Here is an 18,359-nt window from a genome sequence, read left to right on the forward strand (position 1 = left end):
GTCTGGGCCTGAAACGTCAGCTGTTTATCCATTTTCATAGATGCTGCCTGACAGACTGAGCTCCTCCAGTATTTTGTATGATTTGTTAAGAATTTCTAGCCGCAGTTGACATAAGTTAGGGACAGCATGGTAATGTAGTGGTTGCATATCCCTGTTGCAATGCCAGTGTGGTAGGTTCAATTCTGCCACTGTCTTTCAGGAGTTTGTACGTTCTCCGTGACCTACTAATCCATCTGTTTTTGGAATGTGAGTGAAAGCCCACACTGTCCCCACGGGTGTTCATCTGCATTCCAAAGACGTATCGGTTAGTAGGCTAACTGGTCACATGGATGTAAATATGTGATACGGGCTCATTGGGCTGGAAGGGCCCATTACCATGCTGTATCTCAAGTCCAGTCACTTTTTATTGTCATTTTGACCATAACTGCTGGTACAGTACACAGTAAAAACGAGACAACGTTTTTCAGGACCATGGTGTTACATGAAACAGTACAAAAACTACACTGACCTATGTAAAAACAACACAAAAAAACGACACTAGACCACAGACCTACCCAGGACTGCATAAAGTGCACAAAACAGTGCAGGCATTACAATAAATAATAAACAGGACAATAGGCACAATAGAGGGCAGTAAGTTGGTGTCAGTCCAGGCTCTGGGTATTGAGGAGTCTGATAGCTTGGGGGAAGAAACTGTTACATAGTCTGGTCGTGAGAGCCCAAATGCTTTGGTGCCTTTTCTCAAGATAGTAAGAGGGAGAAGAGTTTGTATGAGGGGTGTGTGAGGTCCTTCATAATGCTGTTTGCTTTGCGGATGCAGCGTGTAGTGTAAATGTCTGTAATGGTGGGAAGAGAGACCCGATGATCTTCTCAGCTGACCTCACTATCCGCTGCAGGGTCTTGCGATCGGGGATGGTGCAATTTCCAAACCAGGCAGTGATGCAGCTTCTCAGGATGCTCTCAATACAACCACTGTAGAATGTGATGAGGATGGGGGGTGGGAGATGGACTTTCCTCAGCCTTCGCAGAAAGTAGAGACACTGCTGGGCTTTCTTTGCTATGGAGCTGGTGTTGAGGGACCAGGTGAGATTCTCCGCCAGGTGAACACCAAGAAATTTGGTGCTCTTAACGATCACTACCGAGGAGCTGTCAGTGTTCAGAGGGGAGTGGTTGAATCTCAAAATAAAGAAAGAAAATTGGACCTATTCTCCAAACCATAAGCTTTTTGATGCAAGTTGGTTGAATAAGAATCGAGCTGAATTGACTGTATTACTTACATCCTTCATATACATGAGTAAAAATCTTTATGTTACGTCTCTGCCTAAATTTGCAATGTGCAAATATAGTAATTTATAATAAATATTATGTACATCGGGTAAGTTAGTATAACATAGAAATACAGTTGTGTCAGCATGAATTAAGCAGTCTGATGGCCTGGTGGAAGAAGCTGTCCCCGGAGCCTGTTGGTCCATGCTTTTATGCTGAGGTACCGTTTCCCTGAACTTGCACTTAAATAGCGATTTTATCATCTTTGAAATGGCTCAGTGAAGTGGTAACGTTAGGAAACTCCAGGAAACAAGGTGAGCATAAAACAATCCAATGAACATTGGCTTTGTGGGAGAAGCCAGAGAGTGGTAGCAGACGGTTGTCTCTCTGACTGGAGACCTGTGACTAGTGGAGTGCTGCAGGCATCGATGCTGGGTTCATTGTTGTTTGTCATCTATATCAATGATCTGGATGATGAAGTGGTAAACTGGATCAGCAAATTTGTGGATGACATGGAAAGTCCGGGATTGCCCATGTCGTACAACATGGCACAGAATGGACGAATGAGTCAGTAACAACAGGGATCCTCAACAATGCTTCAGGCCCTTTGTATACAACGCTGCTGGTAAGTGTCATCATTGGGGGGAGGGAGGCCACTATGATCCTCTCCGCAGTTTTCAACTATCTTCTGTAGGGTTTTGCAGTCTGATACCTTGCAGCATTTGTACCACACAATAATGCAGCCAGAGAAGACACTCTCAGTGATGCTCCTGTAGAAAGGTGTTGGAATGGGGGTTTGGAGCTTTACATGCCTCAATCTCCTTAGAAACTCTAGCTACTGTTGTGCCTTGTTGACTATGAGGAGGTGTTTTGGGTTGGGGATAGATCTTCCCACATTCCAAGAATTTGTCCGCATACCCTACCACTTCTTAAAAAAATTTATTCGTTTTACAGGATGTGGGCATTGCCAGCTAAGCCAGCATTTATTGCCCATCCCTAGTTGCCCAAGCATTAGGGCCAGTTTAGAGTGACCTGCCAGCCTAACCTACGAGCTTGTATGTTTTTTTTTTGAGGTGGGAGGGAATCTGGGACAGGGAGAAATCCATGTGCAATTTTACAAGGAAATTCCACACAAAATAGGTCTGGAAGTCAGGGGTGAAGACAGGTCACTGGTGTCGTATCACAATCCAGTCAGCTTCATTCCTCAAGGAAATCAGCAGATGCTGGAAATTCAAACAACACACACAAAATGCTGGTGGAACACAGCAGGCCAGGCAGCATCTATAGGGAGAAGCACTGTCGACGTTTAGGGCAAGGAAGGGTCTCGGCCCGAAACATCGACAGTGCCTCTCCCTATAGATGCTGCCTGGCCTGCTGCGTTCCACCAGCTTCATTCCTCATTCTCTCTCCATGGCCTTGCTCATTTATTTCCCTTGTGAGCTGCTTGCTTTCCTTTTGGAAATCTTAAGACTGTCTACATTCTACCACCCTCACAGCTTGCCCTTTCCAGGTTATCGCCTCTCATTGCATTCAGAAAGATTTTCAAATTTCCCCTGCAGTATTTCTTGCCTGCAACCTTAAATTAGCACACTCTGCTACTCTCAGAATTATCAGTAATTGAAAAGGGGTCAAGGGAGGTGATGGTGCTCCCTGGTAGATTAGTGTTTGCGTCACTCATTTAGTAACTTGGAGACCTGGGCTGATTATGCAGAGGCAAGTGTTCAACTTGCATCATTGACAGCTGTAGAATTGAAGTACAAATTACATTTCAGGATAGAAAACAGATATTGTTTTTTTTATATTATGGCACACAGTTATCAGTTTAACAGAGATTGTTATCCTGTATTTTTCCTGAACTGGCCAGCTTGCTGAAGTGTTTTGGTGGACAGTTAGAAGTCCACCATCAGAATCAGATTAGAATCAGAAATAAATTTTTTTTAAAAAGTCGTGAAGTGGTGTTCATGGGTTCATTGTCCATTCAGAAATCAGATGGCAGAGGAGAAGAAGCTGAGTATCATTGACTGTGTGCCTGCAGGCTTCTGTACCCCCTGATGCTAGCAATGAGAACAATTCATAACCTGGGTGATAGGGGTCCTTAAAGATGGATGTAACCTTTTTGAGGCACCAAATGGATGGATTTGGAGCCACAAAGGCCGGACATTGCAAGGACACCAGTGAACCAGTTTGGGTATTTACAGTGGTTTGGTTGCTTGGTGATCATCACTGCAGGTGCTGGTATTGTATTACATAGTCATAGCCTTATACAGTACTGAATCAGGCCCTTCGGCCCGTGTGGTCTATACCAGCTAAGATGCCTTTTCCAAGCTAATCCCATTTCCCAGCATTTTTCCTATAACTTTCTAATCTTTTTCTGTCCATATCTTTTAAACTTGTACCTTATCTTGTACCTGCCTCAACTTCTCTGGCAGCTTATTCTACGTAGATACCACCCTTTGTGTAAAAGAAGTTTGCCACTGAGTGCACTCACTCAAACTCTGCCCCTTATTATCTTACCCATCTCAAGTCGTGTAGTGGTTAGTGTTTAACGCTATTACGGTGCCGGCGACCTGCATTCAATCCCACTGCTGTCTGTGAGGAGTTTATACATTCTCCCCATGACCACATAAGTTTCTTCTGGGTGCTCTGGTTTCCTCCCACATTCCAAAGATGTATGGGTTAGAGGTTAATTTGCCACATGGATATAATTGGGTGGTGTGGACTCGATGGGCCAGAAGGTCCATTGCCATGCTGTCTGTCTAAATAAATTAAAATATATATTTAGAGAGGGGCCCAGGGCCTTCTACCTTCTCTTCTGCACAGCAGAATTTGTGGGTATCAGCTTTTGCACATTAGTACGACTAATTGTAGTTTCAGCAGTGAACTGCTGAACTAGCTGCATCTTTTAATGATGGTGCATTTTACTCAAAGTCCTGTAGGTTATTTTTGAACTTCACTTTCCTGCCTTTATGAAGGATGGAGAGGCAGCACTGGAGAAAGTAGAAAACTTGCAGTTTGCATGAGGAAGAATTAAACTTCCTCGGGCAGGAACAATCTGATATTTAGCCGTTGAAACTGTAGAAGACTAGTCAAGTCAAGTCAAGTTCAAGTTGTTATTATCGTCATTTCGACCATAAACTGTACACAGTAAAAATGAAACAACGTTCCTCCAGGACCCTGGTGCTACATGAAACACAAAACTACACTAGACTATGTGAGACAGCACAAGGCTACACTAGACTATGTAAAACAACATAAAAACTGCACTAGACTACAGACCTGCACAGGATTACATAAAGAGCACAAAACAGTGCAGGGCAGTACGATAATTATATAACAAGACAATAGACACAGTAGAGGACAACTTACAATATAATAGAACCATAGAACAATACAGCACAGGAACAGGCCTTTTGGCCCTTCTTGGCTGTGCCGAACCATTTTTCTGTCTTGTCCCACTGACCTGCACCTGGACTATATCCCTCCGTACACCTCACATCCATGTACCTGTCCAAGTTTTTCTTAAATGTTAAAAGTGAGCCTGCATTTACCACTTCATCTGGCAGCTCATTCCACACTCCCACCACTCTCTGTGTGAAGAAGCCCCCCGAATGTTCCCTTTAAACTTTTCCTCCTTCACCCTTAACCCATGACCTCTGGTTTTTTTCTCCCCTAGCCTCAGTAAAAAAAGCCTGCTTGCATTCACTGTATCTATACCCATCATAATTTTATATATCTCTATCAAATCTCCCCTCATTCTTCTACGCTCCAGGGAATAAAGTCCTAACCTATTCAACCTTTCTCTGTAACTCAGTTTCCCAAGTCCCGGCAACATCCTTGTAAACCTTCTCTCCACTCTTTCAAGCTTATTAATATCTTTCCTGTAATTTGGAGACCAAAACTGCACACAATACTCTAAATTCAGCCTCACCAATGCCTAAAACAACCTCACTATAACAATCCAACTCTTATACTCAATCAGCAACACACAAAATGCTGGTGGAACACAGCAGGCTAGGCAGCATCTATAGGGAGAAGCGCTGTTGATGTTTCGGGCCGAGACCCTTCGTCAGGACTAACTGAAAGGAAAGATAGTAAAAGAAGTATACTCAATACTTTGATTTATAAAGGCCAATGTACAAAAAGCTCTCTTTATGACCCTATCTACTTGTGACACCACTTTTAGGGAATTTCGTATCTGTATTCCCAGATCCCTCTGTTCTACTGCACTCCTCAGTGTCCTACCATTTACCTTGTATGTTCTACCTTGGTTTTTCCTTCCAAAGTGCAATACCTCACTCTTGTCTGTATTAAACTCCATCTGCCATTTTTCCAGCTGGTCTAAATCACCCTGCAAGCTTTGAAAACCTTCCTCACTGTCCACTACACCTCCAATCTTTGTATCATCAGCAAATTTGCTGATCCAATTTACCACATTATCATCCAGATCATTGATATAGATGACAAATAACAATGGACCCAGCACTGATCCCTGTGGCACACCACTAGTCACAGGCCTCCACTCAATAATAAATGATTTAGATGTCAGTCTAGACTCTGAGTATTGAGGAGTCTAATGGCATAGGGGAAGAAACTGTTGCATAGTCTGGACGTGAGAGCCCGAATGCTTCAGTACCTTTTGCCAGATGGCAGGAGGGAGAAGAGTTTTTGTGAGGGGTGCATGGGGTCCTTCACACTACTGTGGTGTAAATGTCTGTAATAACGGGAAGAGAGACCCTAATGCTCTTCTCAGCTGACCTCACTATCCGCTGCAGGGTATTGCAATCCGAGACGGTGCAATTTCTGAAACAGGCAGTGATGCAGCTGCTCAGGATGCTCTCGATACATCCTCTGTAGAATGTGATGAGGATGGGGGGGTGGGAGATGGACTTTTCTCAGCCTTTGAAGAAAGTAGAGACGCTGCTGGGCTTCCTTGGCTATGGAGCTGATATTGGGGGACCAGGTGAGATTCTCTGTCAGGTGAACACCAAGAAATAGGTCCATCCCAGGACATCACTGTCTGAAGGCAACCACCTTCTTCTGCTTCATCTGAGCATAAGGTCAGAAGTGTGGATGTTCACTGCTCACACAGTTTTCATTTCCATTCAAAGCTCTTTAAGTCCTAAATGAAACCGTGAGAATTGCACTGAGAATGGCTGGCCGTTTTCCTGTTCATAATAGGAATTTCTTCACCAGAAATACCTAGAACTAGGGATTGGGGCAGAAGCATGGACCTATTGAAGAGAACTTGAGTGGCAAGCAAGGCATTTTATACAAATCACAGGCCCTCAACTGTTTCTGCAGATACGTTCTGGGTACTGACCTTGAAAAGTGGAGCCCTTCCCACCCTGAACAGAATCTGAAGAGCCGATCTGCTCTGACTGAAATGGAGATCTCTAGCAGTGCAGTTCTCTAAATAGCTAATAGGGCTTATGAGAGGCATAGCCAGAGTAGGCAGCCTGAAAACTTTTCTCGGCGTGACAATACCAGAGGACAACTTTTTAAATCTGAGTCAAGGACAGTTTAGTACGGATGTCAGAGATAGTTCTTTTACACAGAAGATGGAGGGTGACTGGAACCCACTTCTGGGTGTGGTACAATAAAGACACTTAAAAGGCTCCTAGGCACATGGCTGTAAGAAACATGGAAGGTTATGGGTTGTGTAGGAGGGAAGGGTTAGATTGATCATGGAATAGGTTTATATAGGTCAACACAACATTATGGGTCAAAGGATTCATACTTTGCTATACAGGCGGCCCTGTTTTTCGAATGTTCACTTGACGACTGCTCGCTGTTACAAAAGGCCTACATTAGTACCTGTTTTTGCTAACCAAAGAGGATTTTTGCTTTTACGATAAAAATCGCCCGCTTTATACATGTGTATACCCCGGGAAAGACTACCATGACCGTAAAGCCTTGTGCGGACAGTTGTGTGCGCATACACATACGTGCGCTTATGTGTACGTGCATATGCGTGTACGTGCCAATTTTTTTCTACAAATCCATTTTGGCTCGCTGTTTACCGGATTCTGATAAGTGATACTACACCGTACATACAATATTTCTACTTTATATAGGCTGTGTATTTATCTTATCATTCCTGCTTTCACTATATGTTAGTGTTATTTTAGGTTTTATGCATTATTTGGTATGATTTGGTAGGTCATTTTTTGGGTCTGAGAACGCTCAAAAATTTTTCCCATATAAATTAATGGTAATTGCTTCTTCGCTTTACAGCATTTTGGCTTACAAATGGTCTCATAGGAACGCTCTACCTTCGGATAGCGGGGGAAACCCGTACTGTTCTATGTGCTACATTCTTACCATTAAGGATTACCCTCTTCTGGTTACTACCATTGGGGAGGAGCGACAGGAGGCTGAAGACCTACACTCAGCAATTCTGAATCTGCTCCTCTGCCCCCACCCCCATGAATGGCCATGAACACTACCTCCTTTGGCTTTGCGCTATTTACTTTGTAACATCTTATAATTTTACGTCTTCATACTGTGCTTCTGCTGCAAAACATCTAATTTCATGTCACGTAAGTGAGTGATAGTAAATCTGACTCTTCTGATTCTCTTCTTATCGTGATCAGAAATTAATAGCTAGAAGCCATAGATATAAACCACTATTGTTCATCATCATTATGTGCTGTGTTTTATGAGTGGGCAATCAGGGTCTGTGACCATGATTGTTCTTGGCAAATTTTTCTACAGAAGTGGCTTGCCATTGCCTTCTTCTGGGCAGTGTCTTTACAAGATGGGTGACCCCAGCTATTTATCAATACTCTTCAGGGATTGTCTGCCTGGTGTCAGTAGTCGCATAATCAGGACTTAAGGTATGTATCAGCTGCTCTAACAACCATCCACCACTTGCTCCCATGGCTGCATGTGACCCTGATCGGGGGCTAAGCAGGTGCTACACCTTGCCCAAGGGTGACCTGCAGGCTAGCGGAGGGAAAGAGCTCCTTACATTAGTCTCTACTAATCTGCATTAGTAGAGACATATCACCACCCCCGCCAGCTTGGTCCTATGGTTATCTGGCACAAAGACACAAGTAGTTCTTCTGCAACAACGCTTCATAAAGTTTAATAGCAATGACATTGTATTTCTTTACACATCGCGTGACTGGGATCAAACCATTAGTGGCTTGTCAGAAGGTATAACATTTTCAGATAATCATGTTTCACTGGAGTTGACACATCCAGGAAAAGCCGAAGTGTTCACTTTGCTTAATAGGATTATCAGTGTACTGTCTGGAGGATGGACCGTATACTTAATACCGAGTAGACAGAATGACCTACAGTTTATTTTACATTGTAAATACATGCTGGTATTTATGTCATTTTATTCCATATCTATACTTTAACCCTTAACTTTATATAATTCTTTATTTATAATTGTCAAATGTTTTTTTTGCTGCGTGTTGCGCCAACACACTACGGCAAATACCTAATACGTGTAAGTGTACTTGGTGAATAAAGTTGATCCTCGATCGTTGAATTTAACAGTGTAACAATAGTATTCATTTGTCCTTTGGCTTTGTTGATGGCAAACAACTCTTGCTGGATATGGTTCTTAGAATGAAGAAAATTTCTGGTATCTCATTGAGATGTAATTTAGTAATACAATGAAACTGTTAAAACAGTGATTATAGTGACTTACATAACACAGTGAGTTTTAATTACTTACCTTTAACAACCTAATTAAGGAGGAATATTTCAATGAAAGGACCATTTTTTTGTTTGAAAGTGCAAATTATTTTGTAAAGATGGAATAATTTGCTCAAATATAGGGTAACGTGAGAACCTTCATGTTTTATGTATTTACAGGATTATTTGTCCTTGACTGGATAGCTTTGATCTTCCTGCAATTAGAGCTACCTAACTCACAGTAACACAATACCTCTGATCTGCAAGGGAGTTGAGATGAGACGAGGGAGGCTTGGGACCTGAGGCTGCAGATTAACGTGTGATTCAGTTCACCAGTTTTCCCTTGACCAGTGGTATTCTTGTATCTCCCTAATTATGTACGCCTGCAAAATATTCCAAAACAAATTAGGTGCTGTATTTTTCTAAGGAGGGCCAGCCATCTACAGGGAAGTTTGGGCAGGCTAGGATCTTTTCTCACCTTGGAGCCTAGGAGACTGAGAGGTGATCTTACAGAGGTCTATAAAGTCACGGGGAGCAGAGATAAGGTGAAGTCTGTTTCCCAGGGTTGGGGAATCAAGACTCTGAGCATAAGTTTAAGGTGAGAGGGCAGAGATTTAATAGGAACTTAAGGGACAACTTTTTTGACACAGAGGATGTATGTGGGACAAACTAACAGAGAAAGTGGTTAAGGCAGATACAATAAGAACCTTTAAAAGGCATTAGGACAGGTTCATGGATTGGAAAGGTTGAGGAGGATATGGGCCAAACACAAACAAGTTGGACTAGTTTCGTCACGATAGACCAGTTGAGCCAAAGGGGCTGTTTCCACACTGTAAGACACAATTGCGTCAAACAGGTGAATTGGGAGCATAAGTAGGCCACTTGATCCCTCAAGCCTGCTCTGCCATTTATTGAAGATCATGACTGACCCTCAACACCATATCCCCACCTACGTCTCAGTGATACCTCCTAGCTTTGCAAGAATTTATGTGTCCATGTCTTAACTCCTAACTTCGCAGAATTTATGTGTCCATGTCTTAAAAATGTTCAAAGATTCTGCTTCCATCACACTTTGAGGAAGAGATGCATGAACCTTTGGGAGAAACTCTCTGCCTTAAGTGGGTAACCTCACACTTTTAAGATGTAAATCTTAATTCTAACTTCTCACACTTGTGGAAACATCCTCTCCACCTAGCCTGTTAAACCCCCTCGGGATTTCTGAAGAAATAACTAGCAGAATAGACACATCAGTGGATGGATTTTATTGGGTTTTCAGAAGGTCTTTGACAAGGTGTTGCATCTGAGGCTGCTAAACAAAGTAAGAACCCGTGTATTACAGGAAAAATATGAACATGGAAAGATCATTGGCAGGAGGCAAAGTTTGGGAATAAAGGGAGTTTTTTCGGATTGGTTGCTGGGGACTAGTGTTCCATAGGAGTTTGTGTTGGGACTGTTTCTTTATATGTTGTACCTCAATGATTTGGATGACAAAATTGATGGCTTTATGGCCAAATTTGCAGACATTATGAAGATAGGTTGTGGAAGCAGAGAGGCTGCAGAAGGACTTAGACAGATTAGGAGAATGGGCAAAGAGGTGGTAGATAGAATACAGTGTTGGGTAGTGTATGGTCATGCACTTTGGGAGAAGGAATTTCTTTAGCCAGAGGGTGGTGAATCTGTGGAATTCTTTGCCACAGGCGGCTGTGGAGGCCAGGTCACTGGGTGCATTTAAGGTGGAGGTTAATACGTTCTTGATTAGTCAGGGCATGAAAGGTTATGAGGAGAAGGCAAGAGAATGGGGTTGAGAGGGAAATGGATCAGCCATGATGAAATGGCGGAGCAGACTTGATAGGTTGAATGGCCTAATTCTGCTCCTATGTCTTATGGTCTTATGATATTATAATATTACATATCTCACTGAAGTGCCTCTCACTCATCTAACCTCCAGCAGATACAGACCTAGCCTCTGTATTAATACTGTGTGTAAAATTTAACAATCTAGCATTAACGATTATCTCTTCCCCTTTCTCATTAGGAGCAAGTCGTTCCTGTTTTCTGCAGTTTATGCTGCATTGATCTTTGCAGGGCAGTATTACATGAGAGAGCGAAGGAAATTTGAGCTTCGAAAACCATTAGTCTTGTGGTCACTGAGCCTCGCATTATTCAGGTGAGTGACTGATATTTTGTGGCAGTTTCTAACTTTTAATTGATAGGTTTGGTTCAACTTGTGCAATAGAGATGAGTCCAATTTTGAACCCCTTTTCCACGGAACTTACAAACTCAGGAGTGCAGAGCAAAAATGAAGATTTTGAGCCAAAATTAAACGTGAAATTAGAAAGTGAGGCCCAGAAAATCCTGGTTGGTGCTTCTTGACTTCCTTGTAATGGTTTAAAGAGCTTTTAAGATCGAACTTATACACTGATTGAGAAGTGTTGTTGTCAGGCTCCCTTGTGCAATCCCACATTCTTCCAGGAACAAAGTCCGTTATTGGTTGCCAATATCATACTCCAGAGGTGAAGGGCAGGTAGAGGAGTCTAGGACTAGAGGGCATAGCTTGAGAATATAAGGGTGTCTCTTTAGAACACAGATAAGGAATTTCATTAGCCAGAGAGTGGTGAATTTGTGGAATTCATTGCCACAGACAGCTGTGGAGGTCAAGTCATTGGGTATATTTAAAGCAAAGGTTGATAGTTACTTCTTCTGTGAATGAACAGTGACGTTATTCAGGTAGTGTGCCTGAAATCTTGCTGGATACAAATTTTATGCACTGTGCAATGTTGACATTATTTGGCTGACCTGAAGGTTGGAGAAACAACAGCAACATTATTGATTAGAAACTAAGGTAAAATTGGTTTAACTTCCCAAAACTGGATTAATCAACTTTGTACATCTAAATTTCTAGGCAATCTCCTTTTAGCCAGCAGCAGGACAGGCAAAGTTCCATGGTGAGGGGTGTGTTCTCAGCTTTTGACATAGTGGGGGAGATAGAACATTGAACATTCAAGCACAGTACAGACCCTCTTGTGCTGATCTTTTAACATCCTCTAAGATCTAACTGACCTTTCCCTCCTACATAGCCTTCCATTTTTTTTGTCATCCATGTCCTTATCTAAGAGTTTTTTAAGTGCCCCTAATGTATCTGCCCCTACCATTACCCCTGGCATCATGTTCAACACACCCATCACTCTCTGTGGAAAGAACTTAATTTTGGCATCTCTCCTCCAATAACTTTAAAATTATGCCCCCTTGTATTAGCCATTTTCACTCTATAAATGCACAACAAAGAATAAAGCAACCCAGGAATTCCTCAAGGACAGGTAGTAAACACTGACCTTGCCACTGATGCCTACATCCCAAGAGAAACTGAAAAAGATTACAAGTAACATATTTGCAGACAACATTGGAGAACAAGGAGCCAAAATGGCATTAAACCTCACATATAAAACTAAAATATTTTATCAGATAGAGTAGGTAACTAACACACTTTAGGGCTTCAGATGACGCATAAATGTGAAGCTAACAATTTAGCCTGACATTTGAACTGGGCATTAAATTATTGGTGTGAAGACATTCTCAAGTGATTGTTTCTACTTCACAATTGAAGATAAAGCCACTGATAATCGGAAAGTAATTATATGCAGGATTAGTTTCACATTTCATTTGGCTGCTGCCCTTTATAAATGAGTATTCCACAAATACAAACGGGTTGGTTGACATGAAAAGCTGGCAAACTCATGATCAGCTTCAAGGAATTATCCGAGCTGGATTGCCACATGGGGTTGATAGCTCAAAAAATAAGGGAGGTAGCAGATAATTCACAAAAAAAAAATTACGATGGAAGAAGCGTAAAGGGAATGGGAAAGCATTATGAGGGAGCGGTGGAAACAGATTCGGTTTCAGCACTGAAATGGGAACTGGATAAATACTTGAAAGAACATGCAAGGCCACTTGAAGGAAGTGGGGATGTGTGATGAGCTCAATTGCACTTGTATGCTCAATGGCCACTTCGGAAATAATTTGGAAAATTGTGTAGCTCAGGTGGTTGAGCACCAGTGGCCACTTTATTAGGTACACCTGCACACCTGGTCATTAATGCAAATATCTAATTAGCCAATCATGTGGCAGCAACTCAATGCATAAAAGCATGCAGGCATGGTCAAAAAGTTGTTGTTTATTTCCAAACGTCAGACTGGGGAAGAAATGTGACCTATGAGACTGACAGTTGAATGATAGTTGGTGACATGTGGAAAGTCTCAGAAACTGCTGATATCCTGGGATATTTATGAACTACATTCTCAAGAGTTTCCAGAGAATGGTGTGAAAAGCAAAGAACATCCAGTGAGTGGCAGTTCTGTGGGCAAAAGTGCCTTGTTAATGAGAGAGGTCAGAGGTGAATGGCTAGACTGGTTCAAGCTGGAAGGTGACGGTAATTCAAATAACCACGTGTTACAACAGTGGTGTGCAGAAGAGCATCTCTGAATACACATGTTCAACCTTGAATTGGATGGTCTTGGGTTAGAAGTGTGTGTGTGTGTGATCGAACTGTTGTTGCTTAGTTGCTTGGTATGTTCTGTTTTACTGTGCTCTTCACTGTTCTGCAAGGCGTTGTGGGCATGTGACATTTGTATCCAGCATATCCTTGGGTGTATTGGTTGTTAATGCAGATGACGAAGTTCACTGTTTGTTTTGATGTAACATATGATTAAAAAAAAATAAACCTAAACTATACTTATCATATGTGAATTCCTGTTAAATATTTGTAAGTTTCTTACACTGGTGATCAAACCATCCATAGGAAAGTAAGTCTGCTGATTAAATTTCATTGTTCGAAGTACATGCTGGAGGTTGTATCTGTGTCAGCACTTGAGACACTTTGCAGATGCTGGGTTGTTATTTTTTTTTAAAAAGTGCACCATGAACAATTTCAACAACAAACAGCAACATTGCAATCTAATGCTTTCAGGAGAGGGGGGAAATGGTAAAGTATTGACCTTTCCCTTGTCTTCAAGGACATGAGCAAAGCTTCATGAATTTTCCAGCGATGTTACGGTTTGTCTCCTTCCGACATTAGTGTTCTCTCATTGACCAATCTTAAATGTAATGTGGATCCCCATTCAAGCACCTGCCCGTGGAAAATCTGATTACACTTTGACAGAATCAATTTTGGAGATTAACCTTTCACCACCTAAAACTGACATATGAGCAAACGTTGGATCCGAGTAGCCACAACTCATCCAGACTTGAGGAAATGGGACGCTGTTCCAAATTTTATTTTATTTTGAGGTACAGCATGATGACAGACCCTTCCAGAACCCAAATACACCCATGAAACAAATTAATCTACTAACCTGTAGGTCTTTGGAATGTGGGAGGAAACCAGAGCACCCGGTGTAAACCCACATAGCCACAGGGAGAACACACACAAAAGTCCAGACAGGTCACTGGCTCTGTAATAATGTTATGCTAACTGCTCCACTACTGTGCTTCCCCCTACTTACGGGCTTCATAGCAAGTTGTCATCCAACGTTTATTGTGTTTTGTGTCAAAAAGAACATGTAATTAACATAGCAGAATAACAGCTGACAGTGGAAATCAGAAAATGCTCACAGGGGCACTCAGCAGGACCAGCAGCATCTGTGGAAAGAGAAACAGAGTTAACATTTCCATTGGAGATCGTTTATGAGATCTTATTATATTTGATACTGCGCAGAACAGGCCCTTCCAGCCCTTTGAGCCTTGCCACCCAGCAATCCCGATTAATCTGAGCCTAATCACGGGACAATTTACAATGACTAATTAACCTACTGACCAGTACATCCTTGGACTGTGGAAGGAAAGTGGAGCACTCAGAAAAAACCCATGCATTCCATGGGGATGATGTACAGATTCCTTACAGAGAATGCCGGGATTGAATTCTGAACTCTGATGCCCCGAGCTGTAATAGAGCATACGCCTTGCTCATATGGTCTCCATAACAGACCATATCACTTGGTCTGTTATATAAAAACTACCAGAGTTACTTAACCTGATTAACTTATACCTGGAGTTGCTTAGATGAGACCTCTGCAGTTTGTTTCCTCGAGTGTTGACTCAGCTGTTATACAAAGCTTATTAGGTTAAGATACTGCGATTCTAAATAAAATTGAGAAATCCCAGTAGAGGGCCACCTGCCCTCTTTTGTTCCTACAGCCATCAAGTCACGTCAAGTCACTTTTTATTGTCATTTCAACCATAACTGCTGGTGCAGTACACAGTAAAAACGAGACAACGTTTTTCAGGATCATGGTGCTACATGAAACAGTACAAAAACTACACTGAGTTACGTAAAAACACAAAAAAACTACAATGGACTACAGACCTACCCACGACTGCATAAAGTGCACAAAACAGTGCAGGTATTACAATAAATAATAAACAGGACAAAGGCACAGTAGAGGGCAGTAAGTTGGTGTCAGTCCAGGCTCTGGGTATTGAGGAGTCTGATGGCTTGGGGGAAGAAACTGTTAGATAGCCAGGTCATGAGAGCCTGAATGCTTTGGTGCCTTTTCCCAGATGGCAGGAGGGAGAAGAGTTTGTATGAGGGGTGCGTGGAGTCCTTCATAATGCTGTTTGCTTTGTGGATGCAGTGTTGTACTGTAAATGTCTGTAATGGCGGGAAGAGAGACTACATACGGAACACAGTCTGTTCTGATGTAATACAAGGTGACAGTGTCGAGAATGATAGATACATAATAGACAATAGGTGCAGAAGTAGACCATTCGGCCCTTCAAGCCTGCACCGCCATTTTGAGATCATGGCTGATCTATTACTATCAATACTCGGTTCCTGCCTTGTCCCCATATCCCTTGATTCCCCTATCCATAAGATACCATTTCCTCACGAGCACAAGAGATTCTGAAGATGCAGGAAATCCAGAGCAACGCCCAGAAAATGCTGCATGAACTCAGGAGGTCAGGCGGCATTGATGGAGAGGAATAAACAGTCAATGTTTTGAGCCTCAACCCTTTATTAGGACCCTCCATTTGCTTATGCCTGCCAGGTAGATATGACATATCTTTTGGTCCAACTATCCATGCAGATCAGGGTGTTGGGGTGCAGATACTACTCTACCAAAGGAGGGGTAAGGTGCTTCTCCCTTCCAAAAGCCTGCAGGTCAACCTCCCCCCCCCCCCCCAGATCGGTCACATAAAGCCATGGGAGCAGGTGGTGGATTGTCTTTTGAGCAACTGGTGTATTTCAGAAGAGCCTTATTCTGTTTTGTGCCTTCATATTCGACTCAACACCCAGTTTTGAATACATAGTATACATAGCACCTTTGACAGTAAAATGACTCAATTTTATTATGTGTAGTTGTGTTTTAAATTACATACATTAATTTTCAGTATTTATTATCTATTGTGAGTATTTTATATTGTGTTTAACTATCTGTAGTGTGGTGTTGTTTACCTTAAGCCCTGTGATGTTGTCCTTACCGCTGCACAAATTAAGTTCCTCATGGAAAGTAAAGTGAATTGAATTAAATTGAGTTGAATATCGCAAGTCCTGATTATGCGACCACTGACGCCAGGCAGAAAATCTCTGAAGATTATTGATAATGGCTGGGGCCACCCGTCTTGTAAAGACATTGCCCAGAAGAAGGCAATGGCAAACCACTTCTCTAGAAAAATTTGCTAAGAACAATCGAGGTCTTGGAAAGACCATGATTGCTCACATCATACGACCCAGCACATGATGAACAAACTAATCCATGTGGGTCATCAAGCACACATTTACAAGAATCTAGTCCTACAGTGCCCCCATATTTTATTCTCTTCACATTCCCCTCAACTTCCACCCAGATTGTACCACTTACCTACACACTCAGTGGTCAACTAAGACCATAGGATAGAGGAGCAGAATTAGGCCATTTGGCCCATCAAGTCTGCTCTGCCATTTCATCATGGCTGATCTATTTTCCCTCTCAGCCCCAATTTCCTGCCCTCTCCCTGTATTCCTTCATGCCCTGACTAATCAAGAATCTATCAACCTCTGCCTTGAATACACCCAATGACCTGGCCTCTACAGCCACCTGCAACAACAAATTCCATAGATTCACCACTTGCTGGCTGAAGAAATTTCTCTTCATCTCCATTCTTAGAGGACATCCCACTATTCTGTGGTTGTGTCTTCTGATCCTAGACTCCCCCACCATAGGAAACATCTTCTCCACATCCACTCTATCAAGGCCCTTCAACATTCGATAGATTTCAATCAGGTCGCCCTTCATTCTTCTGAATTCCAGTGAGTACACAGGCTCAGAGCCATCAAATTCTCTTCATATGATACGCCTTTCAATCCTGGAATCATTTTCATGAACCTCCTTTGAAGCATCTCCAGTGTTAGCACATCTGTTCTTAGGTAAGGGATTCAAAACTGCTCACAATGCTGCCAACCCCCATGCCTTTAGGATGTGGGAGGACATTGGAGCACCCAGTGGAAACATGGACAGTCACAGAGAGAACAGTCAAGTTCCACACTGACAGTGCCAGAGATGAGGATCGAACTTGGACTGGTGGGGCTGTGAGGTAGCAGCTCTGTAAATGAGAGGCTGGATGAACTTGTGTTGTTTACTTTGAAGCGTTGAAGGCTGAGGGGAGATCGGATAGAGGTTTACAGGATTATGAGAAGCACAGGTCGAGACAACAAGAAAGTATGTGTTTCCAGGGTTGAAATGTCTAATATCGGAGGGCACGCTTTGATGTGAGAGGGGGTAGGTTCAAAGGGGATATGTGGCGAAAGTTTTTAACTCAGAGAGTCATGGATGCCTGTAATGCGCTGCCTGGTGTGTGGTGGAGGCAAATACATTAGAGATTTTTAAGAGATGTTTGGTTAGGCACATGGACGTATGAAAGATGGAGGGATATGGACGTGATGTAGGCAGGAGGGATTAGTATTTGGGTGTTTTAGATTTGCTTTTTAGCTGGTTCAGCACAGCATTGTGGGCTGAAGGGCCTCTTCTTGTGCTGTACTGTTCTGTGTTCTATGTACTCCACTCTGCCAGTCCCTGACGAACACAGGATGAGTCACTTTGGGAGAGGCTGACCCACATGCCCTGTATCTGAGCTATTGTGTCACTAGTAACGTTATGTTTCCTTATCATCAGTACAAAGAAAGTTTATTTTGTCTGCACTCTACCCTCACCACTACACCCATTTTCCCTCCTTTCTACAATAGGTAGTTTAATAATTCCACACGATTGGTTGCTTAGAATTTTGTATTTATTGAGTGGTACTTCTGAGTGGGAAGGTAAAGCATAGTGATTTCCTTTCCAATCAAAGCCTTTTCACAATAATTGCTTGAACAGAAACACAAGGCTGTTTGTATTGATTACCCATTTGTCAGGTGAGAGGTTTCTGCATTTCATTGGCATCTTTCACTTTGGGTTTGCTTATTTCCTTGACAT

General features: G+C 42.4%; 1 protein-coding gene across 3 annotated transcripts in view; it reads left to right on the plus strand.

Moving 5' to 3' along the window:
- LOC140714370 (very long chain fatty acid elongase 6-like) overlaps positions 1-18,359 on the plus strand; it is a 152,447-nt gene that overhangs the window by 83,607 nt on the left and 50,481 nt on the right. For 2 of the 3 annotated variants that reach the window (XM_073025575.1, XM_073025574.1), the window contains exon 2: positions 10,952-11,083. The exons of the other annotated variant lie outside the window; for it this stretch is intronic. In XM_073025575.1, coding sequence (XP_072881676.1) covers positions 10,952-11,083 — 132 coding nt within the window. The remainder of the gene's footprint in view (positions 1-10,951; positions 11,084-18,359) is intronic. 3 annotated transcript variants of the gene reach the window in all.

This window comes from Hemitrygon akajei, chromosome 21 (genome assembly GCF_048418815.1).
Source record: "Hemitrygon akajei chromosome 21, sHemAka1.3, whole genome shotgun sequence".
NCBI lineage: Eukaryota > Metazoa > Chordata > Chondrichthyes > Myliobatiformes > Dasyatidae > Hemitrygon > Hemitrygon akajei.